The sequence below is a fragment of the Monodelphis domestica genome, chromosome 6 (genome assembly GCF_027887165.1).
Source record: "Monodelphis domestica isolate mMonDom1 chromosome 6, mMonDom1.pri, whole genome shotgun sequence".
Lineage (NCBI taxonomy): Eukaryota > Metazoa > Chordata > Mammalia > Didelphimorphia > Didelphidae > Monodelphis > Monodelphis domestica.
Genome location: NC_077232.1, coordinates 304,031,644 through 304,046,203, shown reverse-complemented (window position 1 = coordinate 304,046,203; position 14,560 = coordinate 304,031,644). Strand labels below are relative to the sequence as shown.

The window sequence follows — 14,560 nt, the reverse complement described above, 5'->3', positions numbered from 1 at the left end:
ATGACTCCTTGGGAGACACAGATGACGCGGGCTTGGCAGCGCCAACTAAAATGCAGAACAAGGATATGGTCATGGGTCAGGTTTTGGTATTGTCCATAGAGGCAGTCTTTAAGTGCCACACTTCTATCAATTCTACAGGAGGGAGCTATTAAAAGATCCACTCTAATTTAAAGGTGAGGGCTATTTGGGAAGCTTCCTTTAGCCAAATGTTAATAAATCTCGTGACACACCAACGAGTCTTCCCTGACTCTAGGAGCAGCCTCGAAAATACAACGCGGGACTTTTCTGCAAGGCCGGCAAAGGTGGAAACATGGAGGAAATACTCCCACATCATCTGCCAAAGCAAACAATTTCCACCAGGAATTCGGTATTTCTGCAGCCACTTTTTTCTAGGAATTAAAAGAAATATTTCCCTCTCAGCTCCATTTTCTTCTCCTCCTCCCAGAAATGACCGTGCTGGGAATGTGTGAGGAGTCACAGAGACTGACTCTGGGTTGCTGGCTTTGAACTTGGAAGGAAACAAAGGGCTTGGGTTTCAAGCCCTATCTCTAGAGTGTTTGCTGACCGTGAACACGTCAGGAAGATCTAACGGGCTAAAGATTTAGAATAGAGATCAGGCAGGATTATGTTTTATTTATAGCATTAACTCTGAAATCAATAAAAATTGGAAGGAAAGAAGGGATTTCTAGTGCCCGATCTGGGAAGGAGAAGATGAGACTCACAAATAGCTGTGTTGCCAATGCATCGGTGAAAATACTGGCAAACATTTCTAGATTGAAATCTGATTGAAATCAGAAGACTAGAATAAAACCCAGATTACAATAATTCATTGTAAAACTGAGTCCCTAGTTCTTTCCATTGAGTTCACCCAATTCAAATGGTTTCTCTCCATCTTTATTGGAGGACTGGCAGCCAATCGATTCTACCCAAGTTGGTTTCGGATATTCCACTTACAAGAAGGAACATTTTGGCCACCTCCAGCCATGCTGTCTATAGGAAATCAAGTTTTCTTTTAAAAAGGTGCCTGGATAGACTATATTATTTTTTCAGCACGTGTGTCGTCCATTTTTATGATAATCTGCATAAAAATGCCTCAAGGATTCAGGAATTCTCGGGGTCACGATGTTCAATGCCTCGATGAAGTGTCTTCTCATGATAAATTTGGCTTGTATATCTTCTTCAAGAGCAAGGAGGCCTGCCTCTGAACAGACTGCTGTAATCTGAATGGAAAAAAGAGAAACAAAGTCATTTCTTTGCTATCTCCCCTCTGTAAAGAGGTAGAGGGTCCTCGTTGGAAGAGACCCTTGTGGTTCGGTTGTCTCTGTTGGGTCTGACCCTTCCTGACCCCATTTGGGGTTGTCTGGGCAGAGACACCAGAATGGTTTGCCACTGCCTTCTCTACCTTATTTACAGAAGAGGAAATGGAGGCAAACGGGGTCACACCGCTAGAGTCTGCTTCCAGGCCTGGCACTCGAACACCGAGCACCTCGATGCCTTCAGAATCACCAAACCCACCTGCTTTGCATCCCGATGAGGAAAAGGAAGCCGAAGGTGGAAGGGCCTTGTGGGAGGAGGGACAGAGGCGGTCTTTGAACCCAGGTCGTATGACTCCAGAGATAGCGCACTTCCCCTTGTTTGCCCAAGGGGCTTCCGGGGACAAATGCAGATGTGGGCCAGCCGCCACGCTGGGGACCAGCAGGGCATCCCTCCACACGCCATCTTGCTTCTTATTCCGCACTCCCTGGAGGCCAAAGTCAGCACAGAAGAAACGTGCCGCCCGGCATCGGCCTGAATGACCCCTTTATTCTTGGGGGGGCCACCCTGGGAGTCCAGCCTGGCTGAAGGAGTGGAAGCTGGCCGGGGCCACGACCGGCACTGGGATTGAGGGCAGCAGGTGGGCGCCCATGGGAGCGGCGGCTCCAGCTGTTTGTTCGGCCTGTTTCCTCCGCTGGCTCCCTGGCTGCAAGGCCAGTAAATGTAGCGACTTCCCAGGGCTGGGGTGAGGAGGAAGAGGCAATGCGGGTAAAGCTAAAGCACCCTAAAAATGCTATTCTTTGCAGATCAAAGCACTCTTTTGTTCTTTTGACTTTTCTTTCTCTTGGGTTTTTGGTCTGTTTTCCTTTGCAACCTGACTAAGGTGGAAGCGTCTTGCATGACTGCAGGTGTACAATCTATAGCAAGTGCTCGTCTTCTCAAGGAGGGCAGAGGGAGGGGGAGAATGTGGAACTCGAGAATGATCCGAAATGGATGCTAAGGGGCAGCTAGGTAGCAGAGGGTAGAGCTCCCGGCCTGGAGCAGGAGGTCCCGGGTTCAAATAAGCCTCAGACCCCTCCCACCTGTGTGACCATAAATAAGACACTTCACTCTGCCTCAGTTTCCTCATCTATAACATAAGCTAGAGAAGGAAATGGCAAACCAGTGCCACAAAGTCTCCAAAGCGGTCGCAAAGCGTTAGACAGGCCTGAGACGACGAAACAGCAATAAGAGTATGTAAAGGAATTTATACACACACAACGTATACATCATGTATAAATGCTGCAGGCTGGTGAGAGAGAAGCCCTTACCGACATCTGCACAGAGCAAGGAATTACGGGGTCTCTACCAGCCTCAGGCCTCCGCCTCTCTCAACCCACCCCAGCCCACTCCAGAGGGCTCCACTGCGACGTTCGGACCCTCCATCGGTAAGACTGGTTAGCCTGAGCCCCCACCCCATCACGAGATGTTCGTTACTTAAGGAAACGGAGGAACGTTTCTCAGAAGTCATCACTATTTCTCGACATCTGTACGATCCCGACGTTCCAATTCCTTACTAGACGTGACTTGCCAGTGGGGGAATGGAATGAAGACGGATGACTGTTTGTCGCTGGCCAACGTCACTGCCAGGGAAGGACGTGCCCGTGTGTGTAACGGGGGGTCCTCAGCCTGCACCCTGGCCCTTTGGTCTCCTTCGGTCCTCCCAAGCTCTGAAGGGATCCAGCAGCTTCTCTGGACGCTTTAGTTCTCCAATTAGTTAGCTCGAGCCTCGTGCTGTATTCATTAGCATCGATCGTAGCTTGACAGGAGTCACCGAGGCACTCTGGCTGCGACACTCGCCACACGGGAAGGGCTGAAAATAATCCTACCTCTTATTCCTTCTACTGTGTAACAAATTGCTACTATCCAGGCATTTTCATTTTTGTTTAAATATAGAAAACGGAGTCATGACTCTTAGGAAAGGCCGTTTCTTTGATTCATTAATTAATCGTTATTTAGTATCAATTTATTAACAAGCAGAATGGGAAATAACATCTGTATGTAAAACTATTCAACAGCTTGTTGATGACCCACATTAAAGCTAGCGGCCTCAAAGCCCCGGCATAATAGGCGTTGGCTCATTACTTGTCTCAAAGCCCCAGCCTTCCCCATTCAGTGCCCTCCAGATCCTGGTGGGGATCTCTAAGGAACCGTCTTCGTGTCTCTCCTCAATAGTATGACTTTGTCTTTTCTTCCCTAAACACAGGAAAGAGTCTCTCAGAAGATGCTGCCTGGCGAGCTCTGGACGATCTCTCCATCAAGCTCTCCAAGGCTTCTCAATCCCTTCAGGAGCATCAGCAGCCATTGCCCCCTGGCTCCAGGGAAACACAGACCTCCCCTGCAACAGGCCCAGGGCTACGCCATCAGTCCGTGGCAAGCCGGGGATTAGAATCCAGCACCAGAACCTTTCTAAAGATTCCTATCCATGCCTTATCTTTGAAGGCTGTTTCCTTGGAAACCAGTGACATGAGAAGATGATAGAGGGGGGCTGAACCTTGGGGTCACCTCTCACCCCCAGGCTCCACTTTACAGATGAGAAAACTGAGGTCCAGGGGGTTAAAAGAAATGCATCTGTTTGATCCCATGCCTTCAAGCAATCTTTTGAAAGAAAGCTGTCCAACGGCATCCCCATTGTTAGCGGTGAGAACTCCCCAAAGAACCCCGGGCCTTTCCCTCCTTTCACCACTAACGACTACTGGGCCTGGCTGAGGGACACCCCCACCAGGGACACCAGTCTGCTCTGGATCACACAGCGGGATCCAGATAGTCTCATCACCTCCCTGCCGCCACCCTGAAAAGCAGACAGGGCTGGGAACCATTTCAGTGACAAGGAAATGGAGCTGAATTTTCCTGCGAAGCTCACACAGAAGCAGCATGGTTGAACGAATACACGCATCTGAGTTGCAGCTGGTGTCTAGCATTTTAACCCAACCCATGTAGAAAGGAAGTGTTGGCCACTTGCGCTCCTTGATGCGTCTGGCAAGAAGATATTTTGGAAGGTTGTCTCGAATCCCTCCGCCATCTTGTCCTCTTCCCTCAAAGCAGGCCAGCTGGTCCTTAGTGGGGTATGAGCCTACCATGGGAACCTCCATCCCTGGGTCCTGGAAGCACCTTCTGGCAGGCTCACACCCTGGGCCTACAAGACTATTCAGCTTCGTTCATGGATGCATGGTTGGCCATCCTTCAATCAATGAACACTGATTAAGCACCCCTGAGATCCCAGAACTGGGCTAGGAAAAATGGGGAATCCATGTCTCCAAGGTGCTGAAACTGTTGCTCAGGTGGTCTAAGGGGTCAGTCAAGCAGGGGCCGTTCATTGAGGCGCACTCCACAGGTCAAGAAGGCATCTTTTTAGGAACTGTGCATGCAGGCAGAAATACACCCATGCCAAGAGGTGCCCGGGCTAGTGAAGAGTCAGTCATCTGGAGGCTTGCCGTGGCCATGGATGAACTCATTTCAAATGATCAAATGCTAAGAATTCCCAAAAGGCCTCCTCTGTGCCTACACCATGCTAGGGACTGGGGATAAAAACACAATGAATGAATGAAAGACTCTCGATTCACAAGGCAGGGATTATCCACATCCCCGTGGGGGGACACAAAAAAGGATGAAGAGAATCAATCCAAAGATGCTAAATACAAAGTTTGAAAGGGAGGGCAGTGGAAGGCTCCATAAAGAAGATAGTCAGCGTCTGATCTGCTTCTGCAAGGAAGCAGGAAATTCTTGGAGGTGGAGGTGAGGAGGGAGTGCATTCTAGGAATGGGGAATTGGCCGGCATAAAAGCATGGGAGTGTCTCGGGTGAGGAAGAGAAAGAAGGCCACTTTGGATGGAACAAGGGTGTGCGGTGGAGGCAACAATTCGATTTGCATTTTAAGTAGTCATTTTGGCCAAACTTGGGTAGATGGCCTGGAGTGGGGAGAGCTTTGGAGCGGGGAGATCTAGAACAGCGCTGTTGCAGAGATCGTGGCCAAAGGCAATGATGACTGAAGCTAAGGTGCAAGTGGAGAGAAAGGGCCACCTTGTGGGAGCAGTAGGGACCAATCCACGAGATCTGGCAAATGATCAGGTGTGCTGGGGAAGCTGAGACTTGCACTCATCAATCGATCACATTTATTTGCCACTTTGAAAGACTGGAAGAGTGGTAGCAGAAGTAGAAGAAGAAAGGTTCTGGTGGGGAAGAGAGAGGAGCTGGATGTGTATGTGGGATCTGGGAGTCACCGGGCAGAGTAACCCATGGAAGTTGATGAGGAGAGGAGGGGGGAGGGAGGGAGAGAGGAAAGGGGGGGGGCAGAGAGAAAGAGAGAGATAAACAGAGGCAGAGAGAAAGAAAAAGAACGAAGAAGAGGGGCTATGCTGGAGCTCTGGGCAGAAACAAGGAATAGGAGAAGGTTTGGGGGGGTTAAAAATACGTTTTTTTCCTAAGGGGTGAGTTGGAGATGCCTATGGTTTTCCAGTTCGAAATGACCAACTAGTGAATGGTGATATTGGAAATGGAGCTTGGGAGAGACTAGGATCAGAGGTGAGCTAGAAGAGGCCTTAAAGTAGTACCATTGTCCCATTTTACAGATAAGCTAACGGAGAGATTGTGTGATTGCCCAGCGTCAGAAAAGGTGATAAAGTCGTCTGCAGAGCCCGCAGAGATGGCAGTGGACTGCATGGGATGTGCATAGGGCATAGGGAGAAAAAGAAAAGAGGGCCTGGGGGGGAGGGGGGGTCTTGGGTGACACTCATGGTGGCTCTGAGTCTAAGACGGGCAGTCTCTGCACAGCCCCAGACACCCCATTTCCTCAGGGAAACACAAACACAGACAGCCCGGGGCGCCTGAGGGACACGGTGCTGTCACTCGGGGTGCAAAGCACAGCTTGCCTAGCCTAGAACAAACAAAAGTCTACAAGTGGGGCTTGTCTCTGTTTGGGTGTGTGTCCCACAGGCAGACTTGGGGAGAGGCTGCGGCAGCCACTGCCCCCCGGAACAAGAGCTCTGCTGTACCCCAACTCCTCGCACCACTTGGGAAGCCCTCGATAATCTTGGTGGAGTTGGATCGTGTGTCTGGGGTATGTCTTTAACCCTGGGATTCTATCCAGAAACTTTATCCCATTGCCCTGAAGTTCCTGAACTTCCTTCAGAATTTGAATTTAAGAAAAAAATGATCTTTGGAACCTGACCAAGGGTAGAAATTTCTAGCTGAAGGGAAGAGAGTTTTCACAAAGCTGTACGCCAACTGTGGGAGCAGGATTACTCCACAATGGAAGTGGTTTTGCAATCTTAACCAAGGCATCCACCATGATGAATGGCCCAGTGTGTACCTACAATCACCCCATCGTGCCAGGGAGAGGAGCACCAACTGAGGGCCAAGAATTTCCTCTTGGGCTTGGAATTCTTGATCGGGAGACTTCCCAATGGGGACGGCAGGTAGGTCCCACCCTGCGAACGGAAGCTTCTGATCTTGCAAACTGGCGTCCGAGGGGGAATGAGCCCAGACCGCCTTCAGGACAGCGTGTGAGGGAAGGAGCTGCTCTCGCGCAAGACATCTGGGCTTTGGCCTCCCTCCCCCTTTCCAATGCCACCGCGTACACCGACACAGGCTGAATAAGCCCTTCCTTCTATATAGGCACATGCATGTGCCTGCAGAATAGGCAGGCCTAAACACACGTTTCCAAACGCACGTCTGTCTACACGCACCATGTTCGGCGCTCTGTTCTCTGAGCCGCAGAGGAGAGAAGTTCAGGGAGTCTCAGAGTTGTCTGTTTCCAAATACGTTTAGTCACGGCTACGTGCTTACATATATGTGCATCTACAGTTGTTAAATGTGCTCGCGTGTTTCTGTAAACACACACACGAGCCCATACCTTCAGCCACACTCATTTTAGCTCGGTGTCAGTAAGTGGGTGGAAGCCCGGCGTCGGGCTCATTTCTGAAAACGTACTAAGTCAGGGCGCCCTTCGCTCGGGCAAGAACCTGCCGTGGCTGCCACGTTAACAAAGAATTCTGCCACAAAACGAGCGTTTACATGCTAGAACAAAGTACTTTCAGAGGTCTCTCTGCCAACCCCAAACCAAGCAAGGCACCCGTGAACCCAGAAACGTTTCTGTGCCGTGCTCGGCAGTGCAGCTGGCCAACACGGCCAGGATTACATGTTCACGTCAATATTTTAATACGAAATTGAGATTGATTTTAAGAAGACATGTTCCTCCTCCTAGGGAGAGGAGATTACTTTTGAGGCCTAGAAGGTAGTGCTCTCTTTGCTAAATGCCTCTGAGCAAGGTGGTTTAAGTCAGGGCCCAGAGTTGGCGAGAGGAGAGAAGGACACTGAGGAAGAAAGGGGCAAGGCTGGCACGGTAAGGCTGGGGTCCAAGTCTGCAAGGAGAAGGAAGGAGGGGGGAGGGAAGGGAAAAGTTAGTCAGCATTTGGAAGAAGAAGGATGGCATGGATGAAAGGAGGAAGGAGGGCAGGGAAAGGGCAGGCTCAGGACGTGGAAGAAGAAGGAAGGAAGCCAGAAAGATGAGGAAAGGAAGGCAGGGAAGGGACAGCTGGTCAAAGAATAGTACGGAAGGTCTATGGGAAGCTAGGGGGAGAGGAAGCTTACTAGGAGGACTGGAGTAAAGTCTGGCCAGGGAGACTGGGGGAATGGCTGATAGAGAGGCACTGCCTGGAGGATGTGGTGCCCTGGAGAGCACCCTGGGTTTGAAGTCCCAGGACCTGGGCTCAACACCTGATTTTTCTTCCACAGAATAAGAAGGCTGAGCTCAATGAGCCCTCGGGTCCCTTCTGGCCCTGATCTGGGGGTGCTGGGAGCAAGAGGGCTTGCTGTTTTCCACTGTCCTTTCTTAGGGCCCCATTCCTGGGGCTGCCTCCCAGCTGAGGCCCCTTTGGGCTCAGGTGGCATGTCCGTGGCCCCAGAGGAGGCGAAGGTGGGAAACCTCAACGTGGACGCCCAGGGAAGGTGGCTGAGATCCCATGCAAAAGAACCAAGATTTGAACACAGAATGCCCCCATCTCAGATGAGGGCTGGACTCATGAAGAAGGACATCAAAGGGGGCTGCCGGGGCACTGGCAGCAAGAGATTGGGGTGCAGGGGGACGAGGCGGAGAGACACGTCCAGAAAGGGATAGCCAATCGTCAATATCACCATCAACGTCCCAGTGAGGAAAAGGGGTGCAAAGTAGTCAGCTGGTCTTCACACCCAGGAGAGGGCAGCAGATGAGGAAACCCAGGCTAAGAGGAGTGCAGGGGCTGGCCCAGGGTCCCAGACATGGGCCTGCAGGATTCCCACTCAGATATTTTTTATTCCAAATGCAGTACTCTATCCAGTAGGACAACTAACCATTTAGTTGGAAGACACTCCCTGAATCATGTCAAGTAATGGTAGGTTAAAGTCAGATCCCTGAAAGTCCAGCCAAGGAGTCTGGTCCTTATCCTACAGGCCATGGGGAGCCACGGACAGTTATGTCAAGAGCTTCCACTGAACCTGAACTTTAAAGTCTGCAAAATACAGATATTCTCTCATTCGATTCTCCCCGCTCTCTGGGGTAGGTACTATCATTCTCCCCATTTCCCAGACGGGGAAGCCTGAGGTTGAGAGGCTCGGGATGCCTTGCTCAGAGTCCTCTCACCAGTAAGTCACACAGCTCGTCGTTGGCAGGATGGTGAGATGCTTGACAGTGCAGTCCAGTAGGAGGTGAATGTGAACTGTCTGGTGGGCGAGGAAGGATAACAGATGATTCGACCACGGGGCATTTATTAATCTCAGAATACAGACAGGCAAAGGAAAGTTCCTGCCTGAGAGAACCTACATTCCATGGGAGGATGCATATTTTGTGTGTTGGGTGGAAGAAATAAATGGCAGTTCTTTGCCCAATAACTACTTTTCCTAGAAGGATCCTGCTTAGGGGAGCCACTAGATAGGAGACAGCTTAAGCTGGGATGAAGAGATTTTCACTAGAACTCTGGAGTGGGGCGAAGAGTCCGAACGGGCAGGAACAGCCACGATCCCCCTCGTGGAGGCCTGGCCCTGGTTGTTGGTGGGTCTGGAAGGCCTACTTCCCGGGGCCGCAGGCCTGTCTGGCTCTACCCTTCTCTACTACACACTTGTTTGGGGCTAGCAGCAGTTTGTGGGGAGAAGACTGGAAGTAGGAAGGCTGGTTAGGAAGTAATGGCATCTGTCCTGCCAAGAGGCCTGACCGAGGGTGGTAGCTGGGGGAATGGACAGGAAGACGTGGATAAAGATTCTGGGGAGGATACGTGTACAGAATATGTGGAGAAAGAGGGACAAGTCAAAAGGGCTGTCAAGGCTGGCCAAAGGATGGCTCCAATGGGATGAAGGGGAAATGGAAGCGCTGGAGTAAATCCTACTCAGGCCTCTCAAGGGCTGTCCATCTGCGTTGTTCCAGGGCTGTACACGAATATCTGCCCCCCAGGTGAAACAAATATCCGCCAGGCCCCCCTTCTGAGCCCCCAGGAGGACATCTGATCAGGCCTCTGAGAATTCTGGGAACCGACACGGATCACATTTCCTCCGGAGGAGGCCACCTTCCACCTCCAAAGGACCAATTATTCGCAGGTTGCAGCCGAGCCCCACCGGATCTCCATTCCAGAGTGAATTTGCAATTTCCTGACTTGACCAGACTCAGGCTCGGTCTAGTACCTGGAGAGATGGGCCCCTGCGGGCCTCAGACGGTGCAGACGCCTCCCACCACCGCGACACCAGCACGACTCTGAATGGGCTCTGAAATGCGGTTCTAGGAAATCTGGCCATCCCAAAGAGCCCCAGCACGTAACCCCGTCCACACACACCGGGAGGCGACAGCAGGCGAGAAAGGCTCCTGCCCTGAGGATCTCCCTTCTGTGGGAGAAGGGAGATGTTCTGTTTTCAGTGTTTCTCCGGAGGGGGAAGAAATAAAGGCGGCTGTGTTACGTAGAGAATATCTTCATCACAGATGTGTAATGTCGGTGTAAACAGGACCCAGATCCCACAGAATCCCACTTCTTCCAGGTAGAATATAAGCGTTTCTGCCCCGGAGGAAGGGAGGCAGGCAGGCGCCCTAAAGCGCCCTGCAGAGTCTACGTGGCCTCGGGAGCCTCCTTCACAGGGCCGCGGCCATCCCTTTCGATGCTGTGGCTGGGAGAGCTCCTTCCCTCGCTGAGGCTCCGAGAGCGGCCTCCGCCGGCCTCCAGAGCGGCCCGGAAGCCGGCCCTTTACACTTGCAAGGGCACCCCTTTAGCCCAAACGCCAAGCTGTGCGATTCTTGGATTCTTGTCCCTCATTTTTACCTGCGGTCCCCCAGGGCACCGCCACTCCCTCCCGACGACTACATCAGCCCTAAAGAGTTCTAAAGCAAATGAAAAACGCGGATTTCCATCGCTCGAAGTCCTGCTTCCAATTTTCCGAAGGAAATTAAATAATGTATAAATCAAATGCTGGGCTGAGGCCCAGGCAGCCGAGCATCGCTTTGTCCTCTCACGGCAAAGAGGAAATGTCTGCCATGAGGGTGACCTGCCAAGAGAAACAAAAGGGAGCCTCCGCTCCATTGTGAAAGGGGACTGCAAGGAGGTCACGAATGGGACCACATACTAACAGGGACATGGAAGGATCAAGGATCCTTTACTGTGAAAATAAAGAACAGGGCAAGGGACACAGACTCTAAAACTGTCGAGGAGATGGTAGAGGAAAGTGGTCAAGCAGTCAGGCAATGAGCATCTTACCACACTTCTTATGGGCAAATAGAGGGGACCAGACGTCAATCGAGCAACCAGTCAGCCAACATTAAGGGCCTACTATGTGCAGGCTGGACATACACAAAGGGCTTACAATCTAATGGGGGAGACCACATACAGATAAATATATACAAAGTGAGCTATGCATAGAATAAATAAGGAATAATTAAAAGCAGAAGGCACTGGAATTAATAGATTAGGGGGCAACAAGGTGGCACAGTGGATAAAGCAACAGGTCTGGAGTTGGGAGGACTTGGATTCAAATCTGATCTCAGACACTTCCTAACCGTGTGACCCTGGGCAAGTCCCTTCACCCTGCTTGCCTCCATTTCCTCATCTGTAAAATGGACCGAAGGAGGAAAGGGCAGACCACTCCAAAGCCTCTGCCAAGAAAACCTCAATGGGGGTCAGTAAAGAGTTGGATGCACCCAAAACAACTAAACAAAAATAATTTGGAATAAAAATATTTTCTTTTTTTTTTTTGCTATTTCCCACCAACTGAACAAATTAGTGACGGTGATCACCAAAAGGGCAGAAATAGAGTAATAATAATATAAGTGGAGAGCCGGACTCGGCATGAGGAAGTGAGACTGCCGGGCCACAAAGGCTCGGAGCACATCTCCCCGGCCCCCAAACTGGGAGACACAAATACACGCAGCCCCTCCCCACGTAGGCAGGAACAGCAAATTCATTTTTTAAACAGTGGGGTGCCTCATGAATACCAAAAGCACCCTCCTTTCCGGTCCCTGGAAGGGCTGGAGATCATTCTGGAGATGGAGACGAGAAAAGATCTTGGGGGTCTGCCTCTGCTAGCTCGAGGAGAAATCTGCACAAAAGGCGCATTCAGGTTAACCCCTGACCTTCTGCTTTGGAATCCACACTGCGTATGGCTCCAAGGCAGAAGGGAGGGAAGGGCTAGGCCATCCCGATCTTCTGCCTTGGAACCATACACAGCAGTGACTCTACGACAGAAGGTAGGGTTTGGAAGAAAAGAAAAAGAAAAGCTTTTTGTAGGAAGTGGATTTTTAGGCAGCGATAAAGAAGGAGAGGATGAATGCTGGGCACAGGGAACAGTTAGCCACACACCAGGCGTCAGGAGATAGAGGGTGAGGTGTAAGAAGGCTGGAAAGATCACCAGCAAACTCCCCTTTGCAGAGTCCTTCTCTCCATTCCCATCCCCTTGGAGGCCACTGACTAGCATGGGCAAATCGGAGCCATTCAGGAATTCTTCACCCAGAAGCTCTGACACCCTTTATCATGGTTCAGTCTCATTTATTTGTAAATATACAGATGTAAGTTTAACTTTATTTCTCTGAAGTCACCATATAAATCTCATCTTAATAAGGAAAAGAAAAAAAAATATATATATATATTTGGCTTATCACAAATAAACAGTGAAGCCCCACAAAGTAAATGCTATATTGGCCATGGCCAAGAATGTCCGTCTCAGTGGGTGCCCTCTCTGTTGAGGGGGAGGAAGCCCCACTCTTCATCACTGACTTTCTGGGATCATGGGGGCTCACGGCACTGCTGTGCCTAAGATCTAGATGAAAGCAAGAAATCATGAGGCGCATCGAACGGAGCAGATTGCCCAGGCAGCCACCTGACTTTTCCTTCTCCCTCGTCCCAAAGACCTCAAATTGAAAGTTAAGACAATATTTAAGGCAATCAACCAAACGTGGAAATAAGCGGCCGCCAGGGCTTTCCATAAACACTGCTCTGAATGCATCTGCACAAGCTTTGGCATTTCACGTCCTTGAGTATCTGCAGGCCCCCAGACGTCACTAACCAGAACCAGGGCCTGGTGGCACTCGACGGAGAAAGGGGATATTTCCCAGAGGGAGAGGCTGCTGACGGGTGTTTACATCCAAGTACAGGACACGCTGGCTGGGGGTGGAGGAAGGAGGACACCGGGAGGTACAAAATCAGTGGAGGGTCTCCTGCTCAGAGGAAGTGTCCTGCCCATGAATCGTGAAAGGCAGTGCTTGGTCCAACAACTTGGGGGCAGGTCAGCTTCAGAGGCTTAACCTGGATGTGAATTCAGGTGCTTCCTTCAGCCTGTGGAGGGAGAACCACCATCCCTCGTCCCCTCTCTACCCTCCAAATACACCAAGCAGCTCTCTAAAGTCTCCAATCACATAAAAATGACTTTCAGCCGATCACCACTGATATAAATATGTAAATGTTTCCTATATAAAGCACCTACTATGTGGCAGGCACTGTGCTAGTGCTGAGAATACAGAAAGAAGCAAAATACACTCTTTGCCCTCAAGGACCTCACAAACTAATTGAGGCGTCAACATTAATTTGGGCCGATCACTGGGCATTGGGCATTTGGGCTGAAAAGATGGAGGCCACGTCTTTTCTTGATATTTGTTTTTCATCCTCTCCTGGATACAAGGAAGCCAATCACTAGGATGCAATCTTTCAAAATACATGGGCCACTTATGGGAGAGTGGAAAGATTGAAGGACTCAATGTTAGAAAGCACTAGATTCAAATCCTAACTTCCAACATTACCAGGTATAATGACCTTGGTCAAGTCACTTGCCCAATTTCCTCAACTGTAAAATGGGAAGATCACAGCCCTTATTTTCTAGGGTTGCTGTGAAGATCAAGGAATGCCCTCTCTAAAAAAAGAAAAGAAACAAGGTACTAAGACTATGCAAGGTACCCAGCGCACCAAGATGAAATGATTATAATGGCCTCTGCCCTCAAGGGACTTGTAATTGGGGGTGGACATGGCCACGAATAAGGAGAACAAGTAAGAACATTGGCTGGTGCTGGCGAGCCAGGAAAGATTCTGGGAAGGGATGTAGGATGGAAGATCACTACCATAAGAAGCTTGGGCAAATCATGCTCCAAAGTGAAGAGTCTGGGGCAGGGCCAAGATGGTGGCTCAGTGGCAGCAAAAGCTGAAACCGCTCCAAGAACCCTCCCAAACCAAAGGGAAGAATCCTTCTGTATAATGTGCCTAATCACCTCCAAATGTATCCATTTTGCAAGTGGAAACGTTTGCATTTTGTCATCTTAAACCAAGCACATACTGTCCCCTCGGCATACCATGAAGGCCATGTTGGATCAGGATGGAGATGGTCAATTAGAACATGTGAAACATATGCCAGCCCATCTTGCAATGCCCTGGCACTGAAATAAGGGGTTATTTGATTAGATCATAAGAGACTGGATGGTGATGATAGCCAGCACTAAGATGGTGGCCATATAAGTATGTCGGAGAGCCGTTCTACAGGAAGAATTCAAGAACTGGTAACGATGGGATACTTGGGGGGGGGGGATGAAAAAGTGGGGAAAACACCAAGATTGTGGTTAGAAATTGGAGGCAACTGGATAGCACTTTGGACAGATTTGGGTTTGGAATCAGAAGACCCCAGTTCAACTCCAGCCTCGGATACTTGCTAGCTATATGACCCTGGACAAGTCACTTCACTTTGCCTGCTTATTTCCCCAACTATAAAACAGGAATAAAACTAGGACCTGCTTCCCAGGGTTACTAAGAGGATCAAACGAGAGAACATTTGTAAAGTACCAAGCC

At 50.2% G+C, this 14,560-nt stretch overlaps 1 protein-coding gene across 1 annotated transcript in view; it reads right to left on the bottom strand.

Moving 5' to 3' along the window:
• Window positions 1–613: 613 nt before the first annotated feature.
• The window catches only part of AFG2A (AFG2 AAA ATPase homolog A), a gene marked incomplete at its 5' end in the record, with an annotated part of 162,786 nt that continues 148,839 nt past the window's right edge, over window positions 614–14,560 (bottom strand). Inside the window, one exon of the mRNA XM_056803511.1 lies at window positions 614–1,220. Within this exon, the coding sequence (XP_056659489.1) occupies window positions 1,047–1,220 (174 nt within the window). The remainder of the gene's footprint in view (window positions 1,221–14,560) is intronic.